The 15,708-nt window shown below is 40.6% G+C and overlaps 1 protein-coding gene across 3 annotated transcripts in view; it reads left to right on the top strand.

Moving 5' to 3' along the window:
* The first annotated feature begins 505 nt into the window (after positions 1-505).
* Positions 506-15,708, top strand: part of MIB1 (MIB E3 ubiquitin protein ligase 1) — a 77,014-nt gene continuing 61,811 nt past the window's right edge. For all 3 annotated transcript variants that reach the window (XM_066182573.1, XM_066182565.1, XM_066182557.1), the window contains exons 1-4: positions 506-998; positions 9,847-10,018; positions 12,671-12,800; positions 13,806-13,910. In XM_066182573.1, coding sequence (XP_066038670.1) covers positions 770-998; positions 9,847-10,018; positions 12,671-12,800; positions 13,806-13,910 — 636 coding nt within the window. In that variant the 5' untranslated portion in view covers positions 506-769. The remainder of the gene's footprint in view (positions 999-9,846; positions 10,019-12,670; positions 12,801-13,805; positions 13,911-15,708) is intronic.

Below are 15,708 nucleotides of genomic sequence, written 5' to 3'. Positions count from 1 at the left end.
ATGGCAGAGGCGTTGGGACCAGATGATGATCCAGGACCTTTCCAACCCAAACCATTCAATGATTCTGTGATTTACCTAAGGTAGATCGCTCATGATTTAGTTGATACAATCGAATTGATGATCCTTCTGCCACTGAAGCATCGGCGATAGGAGCAACTTGTGGATGGAGAAGCAGGGCGGTTCGAGAAGCCCGGCCGCGGGAGCGGCTCCCGCCGCCGCCATCACACCATCACCTCGGGGCCGGGCGGGGCGGCGCCACAGGACGCCGCGATTCCAGAAGGAATGGCCGGGCTGGCGGCCTGGAGAAGCCTGAGGCAGCCCTGCCGGCAGGGATGCACAGCCCCGGTTCTCTGCTCGGCTCCCCGCCCTTCCCTCGGGCACAGCGCCGGGCCCGGGCCGGGGCAGGGCGAGCGGGACAGTGCCCACCGCGGCTCCGCAGGGGGCGCTCGAGCGACGCGCCCGCCGCGGCATCCGCGCATGCGCAGCGCGGCGGGGCGGGGGAGGCCCCGCCGGTCTCCCTGGAGCCGCCGCCGTCGCGGCCGCAGGTCCCGGATGTAGCGGCGGGAGCGGGGCCGGCGGTGGGGCCGGGCGGGGGGTGCTGCCGGGGCCGGGAATGGGCGCGTAGGGAGCGAGGAGAGAAGGGAGCGAGCGAGCAGAGCCGGACGGAGATTCCCGCCCGGCGCCCGAGGTAGCCGCCCCCATCGGGGTCCCCGTCCGCCGCCTGCGGGCTGCGCGCCCCCTCCATCCGCCCCAGGGTGCCGCCGCCGGGATGAGCAGCTCGCGGAACAACCGGGTGATGGTGGAAGGAGTCGGGGCCCGGGTGGTCCGCGGCCCGGACTGGAAGTGGGGGAAGCAGGATGGCGGCGAGGGCCATGTGGGCACCGTGCGCAGCTTCGAGAGCCCCGAGGAGGTGGTGGTGGTGTGGGACAACGGCACCGCCGCCAACTACCGCTGCTCCGGGGCCTACGACCTCCGCATCCTCGACAGCGCGCCCACCGGTGAGCGGGGAGGGAGTGGGGGCACCTCCGCCCTCACGGCGCTGGGTCCGGGGGCAGCACCCCAGGGTGCGGGGGGGGGTCTCGTCCTGGGGAGCGGATTTCCCCCTTCGTCCCTCCCTCCCTCCCTCTTTTAAGAGTGCGCCTTTGCCTTGGGTTTGGGTGGGGGGAGTCAGGCGCCCTCCCCCTCCCCGCGCGTGGTGTCTGTCCGTGCGCGGCCGTGTGTCCGTGTGTGCACGCAAACTTGGGACAGAAGTTGTCCTGGGCGTGCTAAATTGGGGTAGCAAAAGTGATCTGCCACGGACAGCAGGCTCCTGTTGTGCTGGGGAGGAGGTGTAGAGAGGGAGCCGAGTGGGTGATAATACATCAAGGTTTGGGTTTGCTTTCACGCTCCGATCCCCACTTCCTGAATGTCTATTTCAGAGCAGTTTTGTCAAATAGTGGCAGTCATCCTTGAATCAAGTATAGGGATAATTGCAGAAGAGATGTGTAGTACCTTTTTTCTAAAGGTTACGCTAAGTGGTTGAAATACTGTGGTTTTGTTCCTGTAATCTGCACGTTGCCTTTTATCTGTATTGCCAGAGCTACTGTGAAATAGTAAAGGTATTAGGAGGAAGAAAAGTGCACGAGTTCATTCTTCTGATTACTTAGCTTCTTGATATTTATGCTTTAAATCCAGTCATTTTGGACAATGGAATTTGATCTGCACTGACATTATGCGGCAGTGTTAGTATTGCAAACACTGCAGGGAAATGTTCATTTTAGCACCTGTTTTTACAGTGAAAACTTACCCAGAAAAACACAGATAGTGTCAAGTTTCATCAGATATATTGTGAGGGGACTTTTGGGCCTGTCAGGATTGCCTCAGTAATGAGGTGTTTGCACTGATTTGTTGAGGCACCTGAGCTGTGTTCTTTTGTAACGTGCCTTTCATTTAGAACGTGATGGAGAGACCATCTTTGTGCCAGCTATGGGTAGTGTTACAGCAAGGAAAATTATATCAGTAGGTTTAAGCTGGAAGACTTTTGAGGAGGCAGAATCATGGAATTCATTCTGATTAATTACAAAAAACCTTGCTAAGAAAAGAACCCCAAATATTACATGGTTATCCTTTGAGATGGATTTAATTTTCCAGTGACTGGGTACCTTCCTCTCTGCTGGCATGATGATGATGATGGGTTTTTGTGGAAATCCTTTTGCAGTGGACTTTAAAACAAGAAAGAGGGGTCTTTCAAGTAGTCAGTCCTTGTCTTGCAGATGTTTATGCTTAGAAACTTTTACCTGTGCTTGATGTCCTGTAGGAACCAGTGGGACTGCTTCTGCTTAGAACTGAAGCATATGCATAAATGTTGCATATGAGCCTCGAATGCTCATTGTTCTAGCCCTGCCTGACGTATTTGCAAGCAGATGGTGTCCTCTTAACTGTATCTGGAAGCCCAGACTTAATATTCAGTCTTAAAACTGTCATGTTTTTATTTCCCTTTTTTTGCTTTATTCCTTCCGATTTTCATTTGTTTGTATTTTTGTATTAGAATTTTAACTTCTGTTTCAGATAAAACTGTGTACATTGTGTCACACACATTGCTGTTGTCAGGCTTAGCAAAATGGTGGTTTTCTTCCTGAGCTTTGTGACAAACATCATCCTCATCCTCATGGAACTGTTGTGTGGAAATACCCAGGGTTGCTTTTTGCTAGGGGCAGTTACTTTTGAGGTCTTTATTCCCTGGAGATAGGAAGAGTAAAAAGCTGTAAAGTAGTTGTAACAAAAGGGGAGAGGTAATGGAGTTAAGGGACTGTCAGTTTGGACTGAAATCCTGGGCTTACTGCTGATTCACTTTGTAGTCTTGTCTAAATCACTTCCCTTCTTTACCTTTTGGTTATGACTTATTTTTTCTCCATGGTGGTGACTGTCCATGGTTTAGAGTAAGGGACTCTGACTTTGGATGATAGTTTGATACTTCTCTAGGGACGTTATTATTAGTGGGATTGGGTGACAGGAATTTCTTGTGGTAGTATTAATGATGATGTTGAGCAAGGAGATGTTATAAAGCATGAGGTGCCTTTTTGTTTGATGATACTTAATGGAGTGTGTGTCATGGCTCTTATAGTTTAAAATGGAAAAGAATCCTCTGGTTCCTTAATTTACAGTCACAATATGATTGTAAGTTTATAGTGAAAATAAATACAAAAGTACAATAGCAAAAATAGAAGTTGGTTATTGCTGGGACTTCTTTCTATTATGTTCAAAACCAGTCTTGATTATAAGTTCTTGGAAGAGTTGCTGCTTTGAGTTGGAGGCCTGTGCAGCTGGGAACAGTAGTGGTGCATCAGGAACTTACTGTGTTATAAAAATTATGTTTGAAGGTCATTCTATTAAAAAAAAAGAAAGGCAAGTTGAGTTTGATTCATGTATGCGCATATATATGTGTATGCCACAACTATGCTTCATAGACTTAAAAAATGTACTGTTTTTGTCTTTCAATGATTGTAGGCTATTACCAGCATTGTTATTCTATGTTAACATGTTAGAAAACTTTAATAGCCTTAGTCCTAAGACACTAGGATGGTCTTCTTAAAATAAAAACTTACTTACGTGAAGAATGTGTTAGAAGCTCTTTGCTCCAGATGTAGTCATCTGGGTCATGAGGGACTTGTGATACGGAGTTCGGGGTTGTTTTGGTTGTCTACCAGGCTTGCTGTGTTAGCTGCCCTTTGGTGTGGTCATGTTTACATCACCCTACATTGCCTTAAGTGAGACAGAGCACTTGAGAGGGATTGGTAAACCAAGGGTTTGAAAAGAATCAAAATTTCACATAGAAGTAAAACTTCAGGTAGGTCCTGCGTAGCTGGCTCCTCAGTGGAGAAAGTGGTCAGATGTGATGCATCAGCAGTGCGGTGTGGCTGTTCAGTTACTTGCAAATACTTCCTGTTGTTTCTGTGAAGCAGCCTTTTGCCAGGATCTCCGAGTCTTGAGTGTACCCCTTTTTTGGTAATGTTGTAGAAAAGAAACAGGAAAGAGTAGTTTTCTGAGTTGCTGAGGAGAAGCAAGAAAGTTATAAATCCAAGTTTTTTATTTAGAAAAGAAGGCAGCCTTTTACCTGAGGTAAAGGCCAGACAAGTAACATGTTTGTAGAGAGCATGTCTGGCTATGTTCACATAATAGTCATGAGCATTACAGAAACTTTTTCTGTTTATTCTCTTTCTGAGGATTTGCTTTCTATAGAGCTTAGACCAGAATTAATTTATCATCAATTTCCTTTTTTATACAGTTGGTTCAAAGTAACAGTATTATTTTCCTGGTGAAAGTATTTACCAAATTGTGTTTGAATAAGGGGAGGTGGCAGAAGGGCTGGGGGCAGGAAATGGAAATCTTGATACAGAATTATCCCCCAGCTGGAGTGTGCATCAGTGCAGTGTGGAAAGCATTCTGTGCTGTATTCTGGTAATATTGAAAATATAGGTGTTACCTGTGGAAGATGAGTGGCTTTCTGTACTTGTATTAGTAGATTTTTGTACCTGGAAAGTGGCATAATTGATCACTAAGTCAAACATGTTAAAACATTTTAAAAGACAGAGCACCTGTGATTTATCCTGCTTATTTGTTTATTTGTTCTTGCTTTTAGAACATCGAGTGTAATTTATGGCAAGTTGTCTTAGTCGAGACTTTTTTAGTGGCTATTTGTAAATACTTACAGGAGCCCGCACAAATTAAAAAACCGATTAACTTCCTGAGTAGTGGTACTTGGGAGGCGTGTTTTTTTTAAATGAACGTGTTCTTTGTTCTTCCTGCCCTTCCCCCATATCTCCTACACGATAATCCTCTCCCTTCCTGTGTATCTTGTGATTCCCTTACCAGATAGGACACATGCTTTAGCAAGTCTGGCATTTTGTATGTATTATAATTGGCCATCTGGCTACTTCCAAACGGTGTATTTAGTAGATGAGTTAGGTTTGTGGGAACACTCACTGAAGTTTTCATGCAGTGTTTCAGAATCTGACTGGTTATCTCTAAGAATTCTTAGTTTTCAATTTACCTGGAGTCTGGCTGTAGTGTAAAAATGGTCTGGGGTGAAAGAATAGAAGAACAGAACATCGTTACCGCTTTTGAAATTGGGGTGTATAGAAATAATTTTTTAAAGTTGTTTATGGTTGTTACCCTTATTTGATGGTAGTATTGTCATTATGGTATGAAGGGATTTTGGTTCATTACAGTTCTGTAGAGAGTAGTGACTCCACTGGAAACCAAATTCTGTTTGCTCTGAGAAGTGGAATCACTATTGACATCTTCTGTGTTTAACAGTGAGTGATGTGGATGCCCCTTGTACATCTGATTTTACTGTTGAAATCCTTTTATTGGACAGCTGTGCATTGCCATCTAATTATCTTCAGTACAAAAGAATTACTTGTAACCAATTCAGGTAGCAGTTTGAGCCACACTGCTTTTATTTCCTTTCACAGCTGTAAGAGTGAGCATGGGTTTCAAAAACTTGTGAAAGGCTGTAAAATCGATGTATAAATGAGTGGTGGCAGGGGAATGGTGGGCTGGGGAATCCAGGAAGGATTTCGGAGGAGATGAGAAACATGAAGATAACCATGGCATTAAGGTAGAAAACTAATATGAAATTCAGATAGTAAAAAACATTAATGGCAAGTGGACATCAGGAATATTGGATTTTGTGGTGTACTAAAGGTGAAAGGACATAAAGAAATGGCAGCTATTTAAAAGTAATTAGGCATGGTGAAAGTGCTTCATTCACCATGTAAAAGAAGTGAAAGTGCTTCTCATTACCTGGTCTGTTTTGTTTTTTAAAGCGTATATGACACAAAACCTGTTCGATTTCAAAATAGCCTGGTTCTAGGAAATTTTGAAGACTATTTATACATTAATTTTTTCATTACCTCAGTTTGGAGAGCTCTTTTGGTGCACAGCTGGTCGGCTATAGGGCTGCTGCTTGAATTTGGAAGTTTTTGTGGCACTTTAATTTATTCCAGTAGTTTAATGAAAGCATTCTTTCCTAATATAAACTTTGTAACATTTGTGTTTCTCAAGCTCTCTTAAACGGCTTTCCTTTGGTAGAGGGGAAGAGTTTATAGGACAAATCTTGCTTTTGGGTCAGGATTTTAGTTTGCCTCTGTAGCCTACACTTGGTACAGTCTCCTGGTTGTTCTAACGTGATTTACACCATGGATGGTTTGGGAGCACATAAGCTACTTTGCCTTTTGGGAAAAATAAATGGTAATACATGATCTCAATGCTGATGAGCCTTCAGTCCGCTGGGGTAGGGCCATGCTAGTGTGAAACACAGGACACAATGTCTCCTTCCCTCCGCCTGGGTGTCTGTAGTGCCGCCGCCGGCCCTCAGTGCTGAGTGCTGCTGTGTGAGTGGTGGAGACCTCGGTGGTGCAGGTTGTCCCCATGCTACCCACAGAGGGCTCCAGTGGAGCAGGGATCCTCACTGCAGCCCATGGGGGGAGTGTTTTCCTGAAGGAATAAAGCTCCTGGAGAGGACCCGTGATGGGGCAGGGGAAAAGTGTGAGGAGCTGTTATGGGCTGACCCTGCGTTCCCCATCTGCTCCCAAAGGGTTGTCAAGCCCTGGAACGGGCTGCCCAGAGGAGTGGTTGGATAACCATCCCTGCGAGTGTTTAGGAGATGTGTAGGCATGGTGCTTAGGGACGAGGTTTAGTGGTGATCTTGGTGGTGTTAGGTTAATGGTTGCACTCCATGGTCTTAAGGGCCTTTTCCAACCAAAGAGATTAGGTGATTTTAATCTACCCTGGGAAGAAGGAGGGAGGTAGAGGAGTTTGGAATGAAGGAATGCAGTTGTCTCTGTGCTGAAGGTGAAGTATAGAGAGAAAGTGTTTTAGTTTTTGTTTCCTCATCGTCCTTTTTTTTTTTTTTTTTTTTTTTAATAGCTATAAATTTTCCCCAAGTCAAATCTCTTTTCCCTGTCATGGTGATTGGTAAATTGGTAAATAATTTCACTTTTAGCTTGAGTTAAGCTGTTTCATTTTGTTCTCACTCTTTGTCCTGTTGAGGAGGGAGAGTGGGAGACTGGTTGGGTGGATACCTGACAGTCAGGCAAGGTCAACCTACCACCCTTATGTTGAACTTAAATTCTTTCAATCTTCTTTAACACATATTATTGATCTAAATAATTTTGTTTGTATTATGACTGTGTATAGGAGTTTAGTATCCCATTATGTGATCAGTAGTAGCACCTTGTTTTACCCTTTTTTTAGCATTTGAAGTTCAAGGTCTCTTAGTTCACTGTGACCAGAAGCATACAAATCTGCTTCTTCCTCCAGATCTCTGGTGCAGTGGTTAGACATTCTGTAACCGGATTACTTGCCTGCACCTGCCCTGCAATTCTTTGTTTCTCATGGCAGAAGTGTTGTGCAGCACCTCAGAGAATGGGATTGGGAAACCAGTTCAGCTGAATATTGTTCCTCCTGGCTGTTTTCCAACCTGATGTATTTCTTGATGCAGTTTGCATCTCAGCTCTGCAGAAACCTTTTGCTTGAATAATGGAAAGAATGGAGCAGCATGGTCAGGTGAGGCATACACTGAAGTGGGTGTTGCTGCTGGAATCGTGTTGGGGAATGGATGAAGAAAGGCTGTATCTATCAGGATGGTGTTTAGGATCTGTGAGATACAGATATGTCCCTTTAGATCAGACACTTCAAGTACAGACATGCGCTGTTCTTTTTTTAAGTCCCAGACACTATGGTCAGTAAAATGACTTGAGTCAAATATCTTTGTACAATTTTTTTTTCTTGATCTTTCCTAAAGAAATTTTGCTGAGTTTTGTGTAGCTAACTTTGCCTCACTGTCAACAACTGTTTTTATTGAAGTTTACAGTGAGATGACTTACTCTGTATCACGCGATTCCGGATTATACCTCTCTTTTGCCCTTTTTCCTGCTGTTTGGTCACATGGAAGAGTCCTACAGCACCCAATTCCTTTCACATCCAGAATAAATGTATTTCTTGGCCAAATGCCTTCCTAAAAGTTCAATAGGCATTAAAAAAAGAATATAATCAAAAGATGTGTAACTTTTGCATCTATGTGAAATACCAATTTAGCAATCAGTTAGAAATAAAACCAAAACAAATATTATCTCTCAACCCCAAGCACCATAACTAGTTAGACTTTTTAAAGAAGGTGACAAAAACACTAACAAGATATCTCAGTGCATTTAATGCATCCACTCCTGAAGACTTTGGCTTCGAAACAAAAACAATAGTAAAATGCTTCGATACAATCCCTAGACCCAGAGGGACATGGTCGTACTGAGAGTCAAGTGAAGGGTTGCAAACGTGTTGCAAAGACTCTTAAGGGCATCTGGTACAGGAAGAGGATGGGGAATCTGGTGGTGCTTAGTGTGAAAAGGAGAAGGCTCAGGGAGATTTCAAGAGTGTGTATAAATGCCTGATGAATGTTGTAAAGAGGATGGAGCCAGGCTCTTTTCAGTGGTGTCAAGTGACAGGGCAAGAGGCAATGGGCACAAATTGAAATACAGGAATTTCCACTGAAACAGAAGAAACATTTGGTTCTAGGGATGGTTGAACACTGGAATATGCTGTGGCTGTGTTGTTGAGTCTGTTCTTGGTGGTGCTCAAAACCTTGACTGGATATGGTCCTGGGCAGCCAGCTCTAATTTACCCTGCTTTGAGCAGTGGTTGTTGGAAGAAACAATTTCCAAGCGTTCCAACCTCAGCTATGATCTGTTTCTGTGAAATGATCAAACAAGAAGGCATTCCCTTCAGTTTTGCTTTTCCAGCTGTTGATCTTTCTTTGATACAGATGGCTCAGCTGTGGGGTATAAGTGACTAATAGCTTTATAGTGAAATTGGCAGTCATTTCTGAAAGCATCCCTGCTGGAGGGGGAAAAATCCATTCTTTTTCCTCACTTAATTTCAAACTGATCTGGGTTTTTTTAAGGGGAAGTAACTGGGAAAATTCTGTGTTAATCCAGCTTCTTAGTGCTCATTTCTATCTAGTGCTACAGACTGAATGCTAGTGCTTCTCTCTTCTATTGCTCATTTTTTTCCAAACAGCAGCAGAATTTGATTTTTTTTTTTAATAATCTTGTGGCTGTTCACTGCATTCAGAACGGGTGGATGGAAACTCTGTGACTGATAATTTTCACTCTGCTGCAGCTTGGCAGAGCTGTAAGACTAAAGCCTTGAGATCAGTTTTTGTGGAAGGCTTGGCGGGGCTCATGCTGCTGGGCTACATCTGGTCTGTCTCTGGCACTTTCTTTTTAAAAACAAAACCAGAATTACAGTAAAATGCTTCAAAAATGGTAACAGATTTTCATGAAGCTAATGGCATCTCTCCAAGAGAGCTTAATTTTTTCCTGTATAAAAAAGAGTAGAGACAAGCACTTAGGTTTTCCAGTGTACAAAATGTGTGAGTCAAAGCAGTAATTTTCAGGCTGCCACACAGAGCTGAGCACAGTAGCCTTTGTGAAATAACGTGTGCTGATAGCTGTGCTCCAGAGATAAAATCCTAGATTGCCCTGTGTATTTTGATAAGCGCATTTCTGACTCTTTAACTTGTAGTTAAAAGATTTCTCATTTTCTTTCTCTCCTTTGTATAGATGGAAGGAAGCAGACATGGCCTTCTCAGCTTTTTAAGCTGAGAGAAGATTGAGTGTTTCAGGAACCGGAGAGGCAAAGTCCACTATCTTTTCCCCTCAGTGATATGGGCTGATAGGGTATAAGCAGCAGCCTTTCTTTATTGTTAACTTTCTAGTTTATGGTTTCAAATCCTAATGGTGTGCAACAGAAGTCTGTGTAGTAGCAAAGTTTTAAGCTTTCTTTTTTCTTCTTGTTTTCCTTCCACAGGTATCAAGCATGATGGGACTATGTGTGACACGTGTCGACAGCAGCCTATCATTGGCATCCGATGGAAGTGTGCTGAATGCACAAATTATGACTTGTGCACAGTTTGTTATCATGGGGACAAGCATCATTTGAGGCATCGTTTTTACAGAATTACCACACCTGGAAGTGAAAGGTAAAAGCTAACTTTTTCCTCGTAAAATCAAGTAGAAACAGGTATTTGTGGTTAACTTTTAAACTGAACATTTGGTTACTGAAATTTGGATTAGGTGAGAGAGTGGCTTCAGGTTAGATTCTGTTTCTGGGAGGAGGATAGCTAGAGTAGGTCTTTGGGTCTTGGAAAACATGGAAATTTTAGGAAGAATAGAGTACAGGAAAAAGGATATGATTATTCAGTTTTGCTTAATCTCCTTAAGACCTTCCTAGTTTTTGTGTTCTCATGTAGCAGCTTTAAAACAAAAGCAATTTCCTTTATACTGTGTGTAATAACAAAAAGATTTGTCAATGAATTCTCAATGTGAAGGTTTAATTAGGTTCAGTAATGACAGGGACAGACTGAGGGAAAACACCTTCCTTAGAGGTTATGGAAAACAGAATGATCTGAGTATTAAAACTTGGACTTGAACAGTTTAAACTGCTCACTACAGGAAGCAGAGAAAAGATGCTATGAAGGGTTGTTCTACCCTTGCCTTGGTTTTCGTGCTCCTAAGCATCTATTATCATCATCTCTCAGGGGAGAACTCTGAACAAAATTGCATTTAGTGTATTCTTGATTTAAATAACTTGGCTCAGTCCAAAGCCCTTCTCTGTCATGATTTATCTACCAGTTAAGTGAGAATAGTGATATTTGCCTGCTGCTAAATCTTGGAGAGCTATGGAAAAACACTGCATAAAGGCTGCACACCAAGGTGGTGTCACCTCTGAGATGTTTCCTGAATATTCTTTCATTAAATCATCAAAAATTTTTTTAGATATGGTACTCATTTGAATGTGACATATGTAAGACAACATTTATATCTTAGTCTTGGAGAAATTAGATTAACAGGTCTGCTGTAAATTAGTGGTGTGCTTTAATCAGTACTTTTACAGTTAAGGGAAGTGGCTGGAGCACACAACCTGAGGTCTCAAATTGTGTCTTATAGGGTCTGTGTTTACATTCTCAAGTGTTCAAGTGTTTGCCTAAAAGTTTTAATTGTGGCTCAGATGCCCAAGTCAGTGGCTTAATCAAAATGTAAGAACTTCTTTTTTTTTTTTTTTTTTTTTTGGAGCTCACACCAGTAGCTTTAGGTACCAAATGGGTATCATAAACTTATTCCCAATTGGAGTGTTGAATGCAGAACAAGACTTAGAAGTTGGACTTACAAATGCTGGCTTACTGTAGTTAAAGGAGAATAGGTGACAAAATACATATGTTTTCTATTTATTTCTTTTTTTGAGGTCTTGTATCTTCTGAGAATGCTTGCCAGACTTTCTTCTTTCTTAAGCTGAGGTTTCCTTTATGTTTTAAGAGGTTGGTTATGGTGAATATAGCACAAGTTTTAGTTCTGAAGATAGATTGTATACTGTGTGTAATATTGCTGGAAATTTTTTGCATCTTGTCACTTTCTTCCTTTCACTGTTTACTCTCACTGAGCTCTTATCTGGAAGGCAGCTTCTTCTGCCAAGGAGCTGTTTCTATTGGATCAAGCTTAGCTGAGAAAAAAAATTATGGAAGTTAACTGTTTTAGGGAGGAGAAAAGGGCAAAACAGTGCTGTTGAATTTGAGGGATGTCTCATAGGAAAAATGGGGAGAGATGGAAGAACATTTTGATGAAGGGAAACATAAGCTCTTACTGTTTTGTTTTTGAGTCTGGGATTTCATATGGGTGGCATAATGAAGTAATGTATGTAGGTTTGTGTCTCAGTTTTGTAGGTGCTGGGAACTTTTTAAGAAGCTTCTCTAAACAAGATTACTTTGTAGTTTTGTTAACTTTTATTTTTCTTAGAAAAAAAGTGGCCAATATTTTCATGTGCTCTTTGTGACAGTTAAACTTTTTCCTTGTGTGCCATCTGCTGGATGTTAAAAGTTATCAGGAGGCTGAGAAATTTCCTGAAGTGTCAGGAAATATTCTGAATGTCAGCTGAAAAGTTCTTTTGTCTAGCAACTTGTTCCTGGCTTGAAGTAAGAAGCCTTGTTGCATGAAAATTGGTGGCTTTTGAGATGATTATTTCTGTTATTTCTAGTTAAATAATCATGAACTGTTCTGTTTAGGCTTATCTACTTTAGTCCTGTTGAAGTCAGAAGGAAAAGAAGAGGTTTGCTTTGAAAAAAATATATAACATGACTTTAAAAATGAATGCTACTGTATTGACTTAAATTTGCCAAGAGATGCTATAAAAAGCATGTAGAAAAACTGAGGGAGGAGGGAAAAGAGATGCTCTTAATAGCGTAATTCTGAATAAAAGTGACAGGGCAGTTTTGGGACAGAAGTATTGGCTTAGAGTGCAGAAACAGAAATGTGTTTATATGGCTCTGCATGTACTTTAATGATATTAATAATTTAAGTACAGATCTGTATACAAGCATTTACAAAATGAATGCTGGTAGTAGGAAATCTGAAGAAAAAAAAGTTAGAATTAAAAAACTAATTATAAACATTCAGTAAATCAGATTTTGGAAGATTGTGGGTTTTTGTCTTGTGTGCTGCTTGTGTGATTCATGCACATGTGAAATCTGCAGTTGTGGCTTATTTGTGTTTTAAGATGCTCTCCTTCCCATCCCCAAAGATTTGTTTTGGACTTCCTTTATTATCTTGACATTTGTGGGTTCTTCTTTTAATAACTTCAGGGTATTGTTGGAGTCTCGACGTAAATCAAAGAAAATTACAGCAAGAGGAATCTTTGCAGGTGCCAGGGTGGTGCGAGGAGTTGACTGGCAATGGGAAGATCAAGATGGTGGCAATGGGCGAAGGGGAAAGGTAAAAAAAAAACAGGTTTAAACATGAAGCTGCACCTCTTTTTGCTCATGTGATGGCCTCAGTGGCTTTTTTAACGCGAGAGCAAAAATACAGTCATAAAAGCCACTATTTTAATTGGCTGGGCATGTTTTAATCTTGTCTTGTAAGACTTAAGCATTTAGAGAGAAAGGAGAGTGTGTATATCATACCCATAACCATACCATACCCAGTTCTTTTACATTTTAATTTGCATTTTTTTAAAATATCAGCACAGAATTTTTTGTAATCATTAATATTTTGTCACTGTTGTCTGTTTAAGATGGACTTTTATCAGCGTTAAGATCTTGAGCGTATTTCAGCATTACTAGGGAGCTGGTATAAAAACAGAACTATCAAGAGTAGCCCTTTGTAGTCATCACTGCATTCTATAGTCGCACATTTGTGTATCTCATAAAAGATGGGTGCTGGCACCCTAGGGTTTTTCACCTAATGATTATAGGGACTCCTCCAGTTTGAAATTTAAAAGCTTTGCAAGTTTTGGGTATGGATATTATGTTAGTGACTTAGGACAATATAGGGAGTGAAATACATTTTCACTCTCCTTTTGTACTGTTGCTAAACATATTGGCTCTGGAAATAAAACTTTGTCTCTTAACATAGTGCACAGCCACCAGGCAAGTTAAACCAGACATATTGAAGCAATTAGAATAGTTTTCATCCTGTTTTTCATAGTTAAATTCTACTTCTGGTAAGAACATATCAAAGCAATTCAGATTTTTTCTCTGCTTGTGTAGTTAGATAACCTCCAAATATACAGAATAAAAATAGGCCTACAAAGCATTTTTTCAGACTGCTGTCTTAACACACTCGCATCAAGCAGAAAACAGCTTCAGAACAAACTTTATCAGGTTTAGTAAAACTGCAATGTCATTAATTATTTTGAAGAGATGAGTAAGTTTTTAAGTTTAAATTGTGCTTCTGAGTCTTTGCTCTAGAAACCATTTTCTTATTTTCTCAACTGAATAGGTAACTGAAATCCAAGACTGGAGTGCGTCGAGTCCACACAGCGCAGCATATGTTCTTTGGGACAATGGTGCTAAAAACCTTTACAGAGTTGGCTTTGAGGGCATGGTAAGTATAAAAGAATACAAAGGGTAAAATGCATGGTGGGGGAAGGGCAGTAAGAATAACTTGTGCTTTATGATCCTGCTTTGGTAATATGCTTTGTCAGTTTGCATGCTGGTAATCAGGTCATTGTGAATCCAGCTGTAAGGGTCATGCATATGTATTAGTTAGAAAATCTGATCTGGGAATTTATTTAATGTGAATTACTACAAGTTAAGAGCTGCTTTCTGCCATAGTAAATATTTGCATCACAGACATTGATCTTTCTGTGGTATTGTTGTGTTTAAATTAAAATTCAGAAAAGAACAGTAGGTAAGCATAGTTACAAACTTTCTAAAAAAACCTGTTCTTCAACTACTGAACTCCTCAGTTCACTTCAAATTTTGGTGTGATTACTGCAAGATTTGCAGTTTTTGAATTACTGTCAAGACTCGGAATGCTATTGAGAGCAATTTTCTTTTTTGCAAATGGGAAGGTGTTGAATTACGACCTTAATTTGCTTTAGCGCTAAATTTTTCTGTTTCCTTTTGAAGCTTCTCCAGCAACTTCTTCAGCTTTAGAGAGAAAATGGGTCAAACTCAAGCCTAAGTGCCTTCTGTTGCTGGGTTTTCTTATCCTAATGTGGGTCAAGGAAAGGTTACTTGGATTATCAGCTGCTTAAAACATCTTATTAGCATTTTCTCTCCATGATTTTTGTTTGATTGAGCAGGGGAAAACCATGTTAATTTAACATTGAAGTGTCATCTTGTCAGATGTGTAACAGTAATAAAATGTTTAACAATGACCAGTTACTTTGTTGAATGTAAACTATTTGACCTTATAGCCTCAGTTAAATTTTATACTTAAAATGAAAATAGATATCACTTCTGTAGTAAATACGTATTTTAGTGTTACATTTAAAAAGAGTATAGTAATTTAGTGTGGGTCAGCTTTTCTGATGCATTAAGATCCTAGGGGTAAAATATGAGTCAGTATTAAATTATGTACTTCATGGTGTCCCCTAGTTCTAAAGAAAATTCCTTATATGCTGGCAAAAATAGATGTGTGTTGTGTTTTGCAGTATAACATTAAATCAATGTTTGGTATCTTCCCTCTTGTGATACATGGAAAAATAACAGTTACAAAATATAGATAGAATGAGATACAGATCAGCTGATCTTTTTGTTGTTGTGGTTGTTATGACTTCAGTTGCTATGTTAAAATTTTTGGACTACTTTGTAAAAGTGCTGTGGAATCACTGAAGATTCCTTCTGACCTTAGGAAAAAAGTATATTTGAGATAAGTTATGTTCTGCTTTGAAATAGTTATTCCCTTAATAAAAAAATAAAATACATATATTTTAAATCAGCTACATTCTGTTTCCAAAGTTTTGCCACTTCTGAAAGTGTTAAAACCTTCTAGAAAACTCCATTAAGTACTGCAACTATAAATTTGCAGTTTACACACAATGACCTTTCACACAAGTTTTGTAGGAATAGAAGTATTTGGTCAATTAAAAAAAAAAAGCGCGTTAAACTGTGTGTGAGAGTACATACATAGATGTATTTAGGATAATAGAGCAAAAATATGTACATGTGGATGTACACAAAGGATAATTTGAAGCTGTGTAAATAGTGCTTACCTGATTGTAATCCATTCCTACACTAACTTTATCTTTGACGTTTTCATCAAATGCAATGAAATTTCAGACAGAATGGATTTTTGGATGTATGTGAGAGTCATTTGAATGTAATGCTTAATTTTATAACTGATTAATAATTTGTCAAGGGTACAGTTTGTTATTATTGTTTACTACTATTTATGT

Source organism: Chamaea fasciata, unplaced genomic scaffold, assembly GCF_029207755.1.
Source record: "Chamaea fasciata isolate MVZ Bird 193981 ecotype frontalis unplaced genomic scaffold, bChaFas1.0.hap1 SCAF_1, whole genome shotgun sequence".
Lineage (NCBI taxonomy): Eukaryota > Metazoa > Chordata > Aves > Passeriformes > Sylviidae > Chamaea > Chamaea fasciata.
The sequence above is the reverse complement of the archived record's forward strand: the minus strand, read 5'-3'. Positions and strand labels throughout refer to the sequence as shown.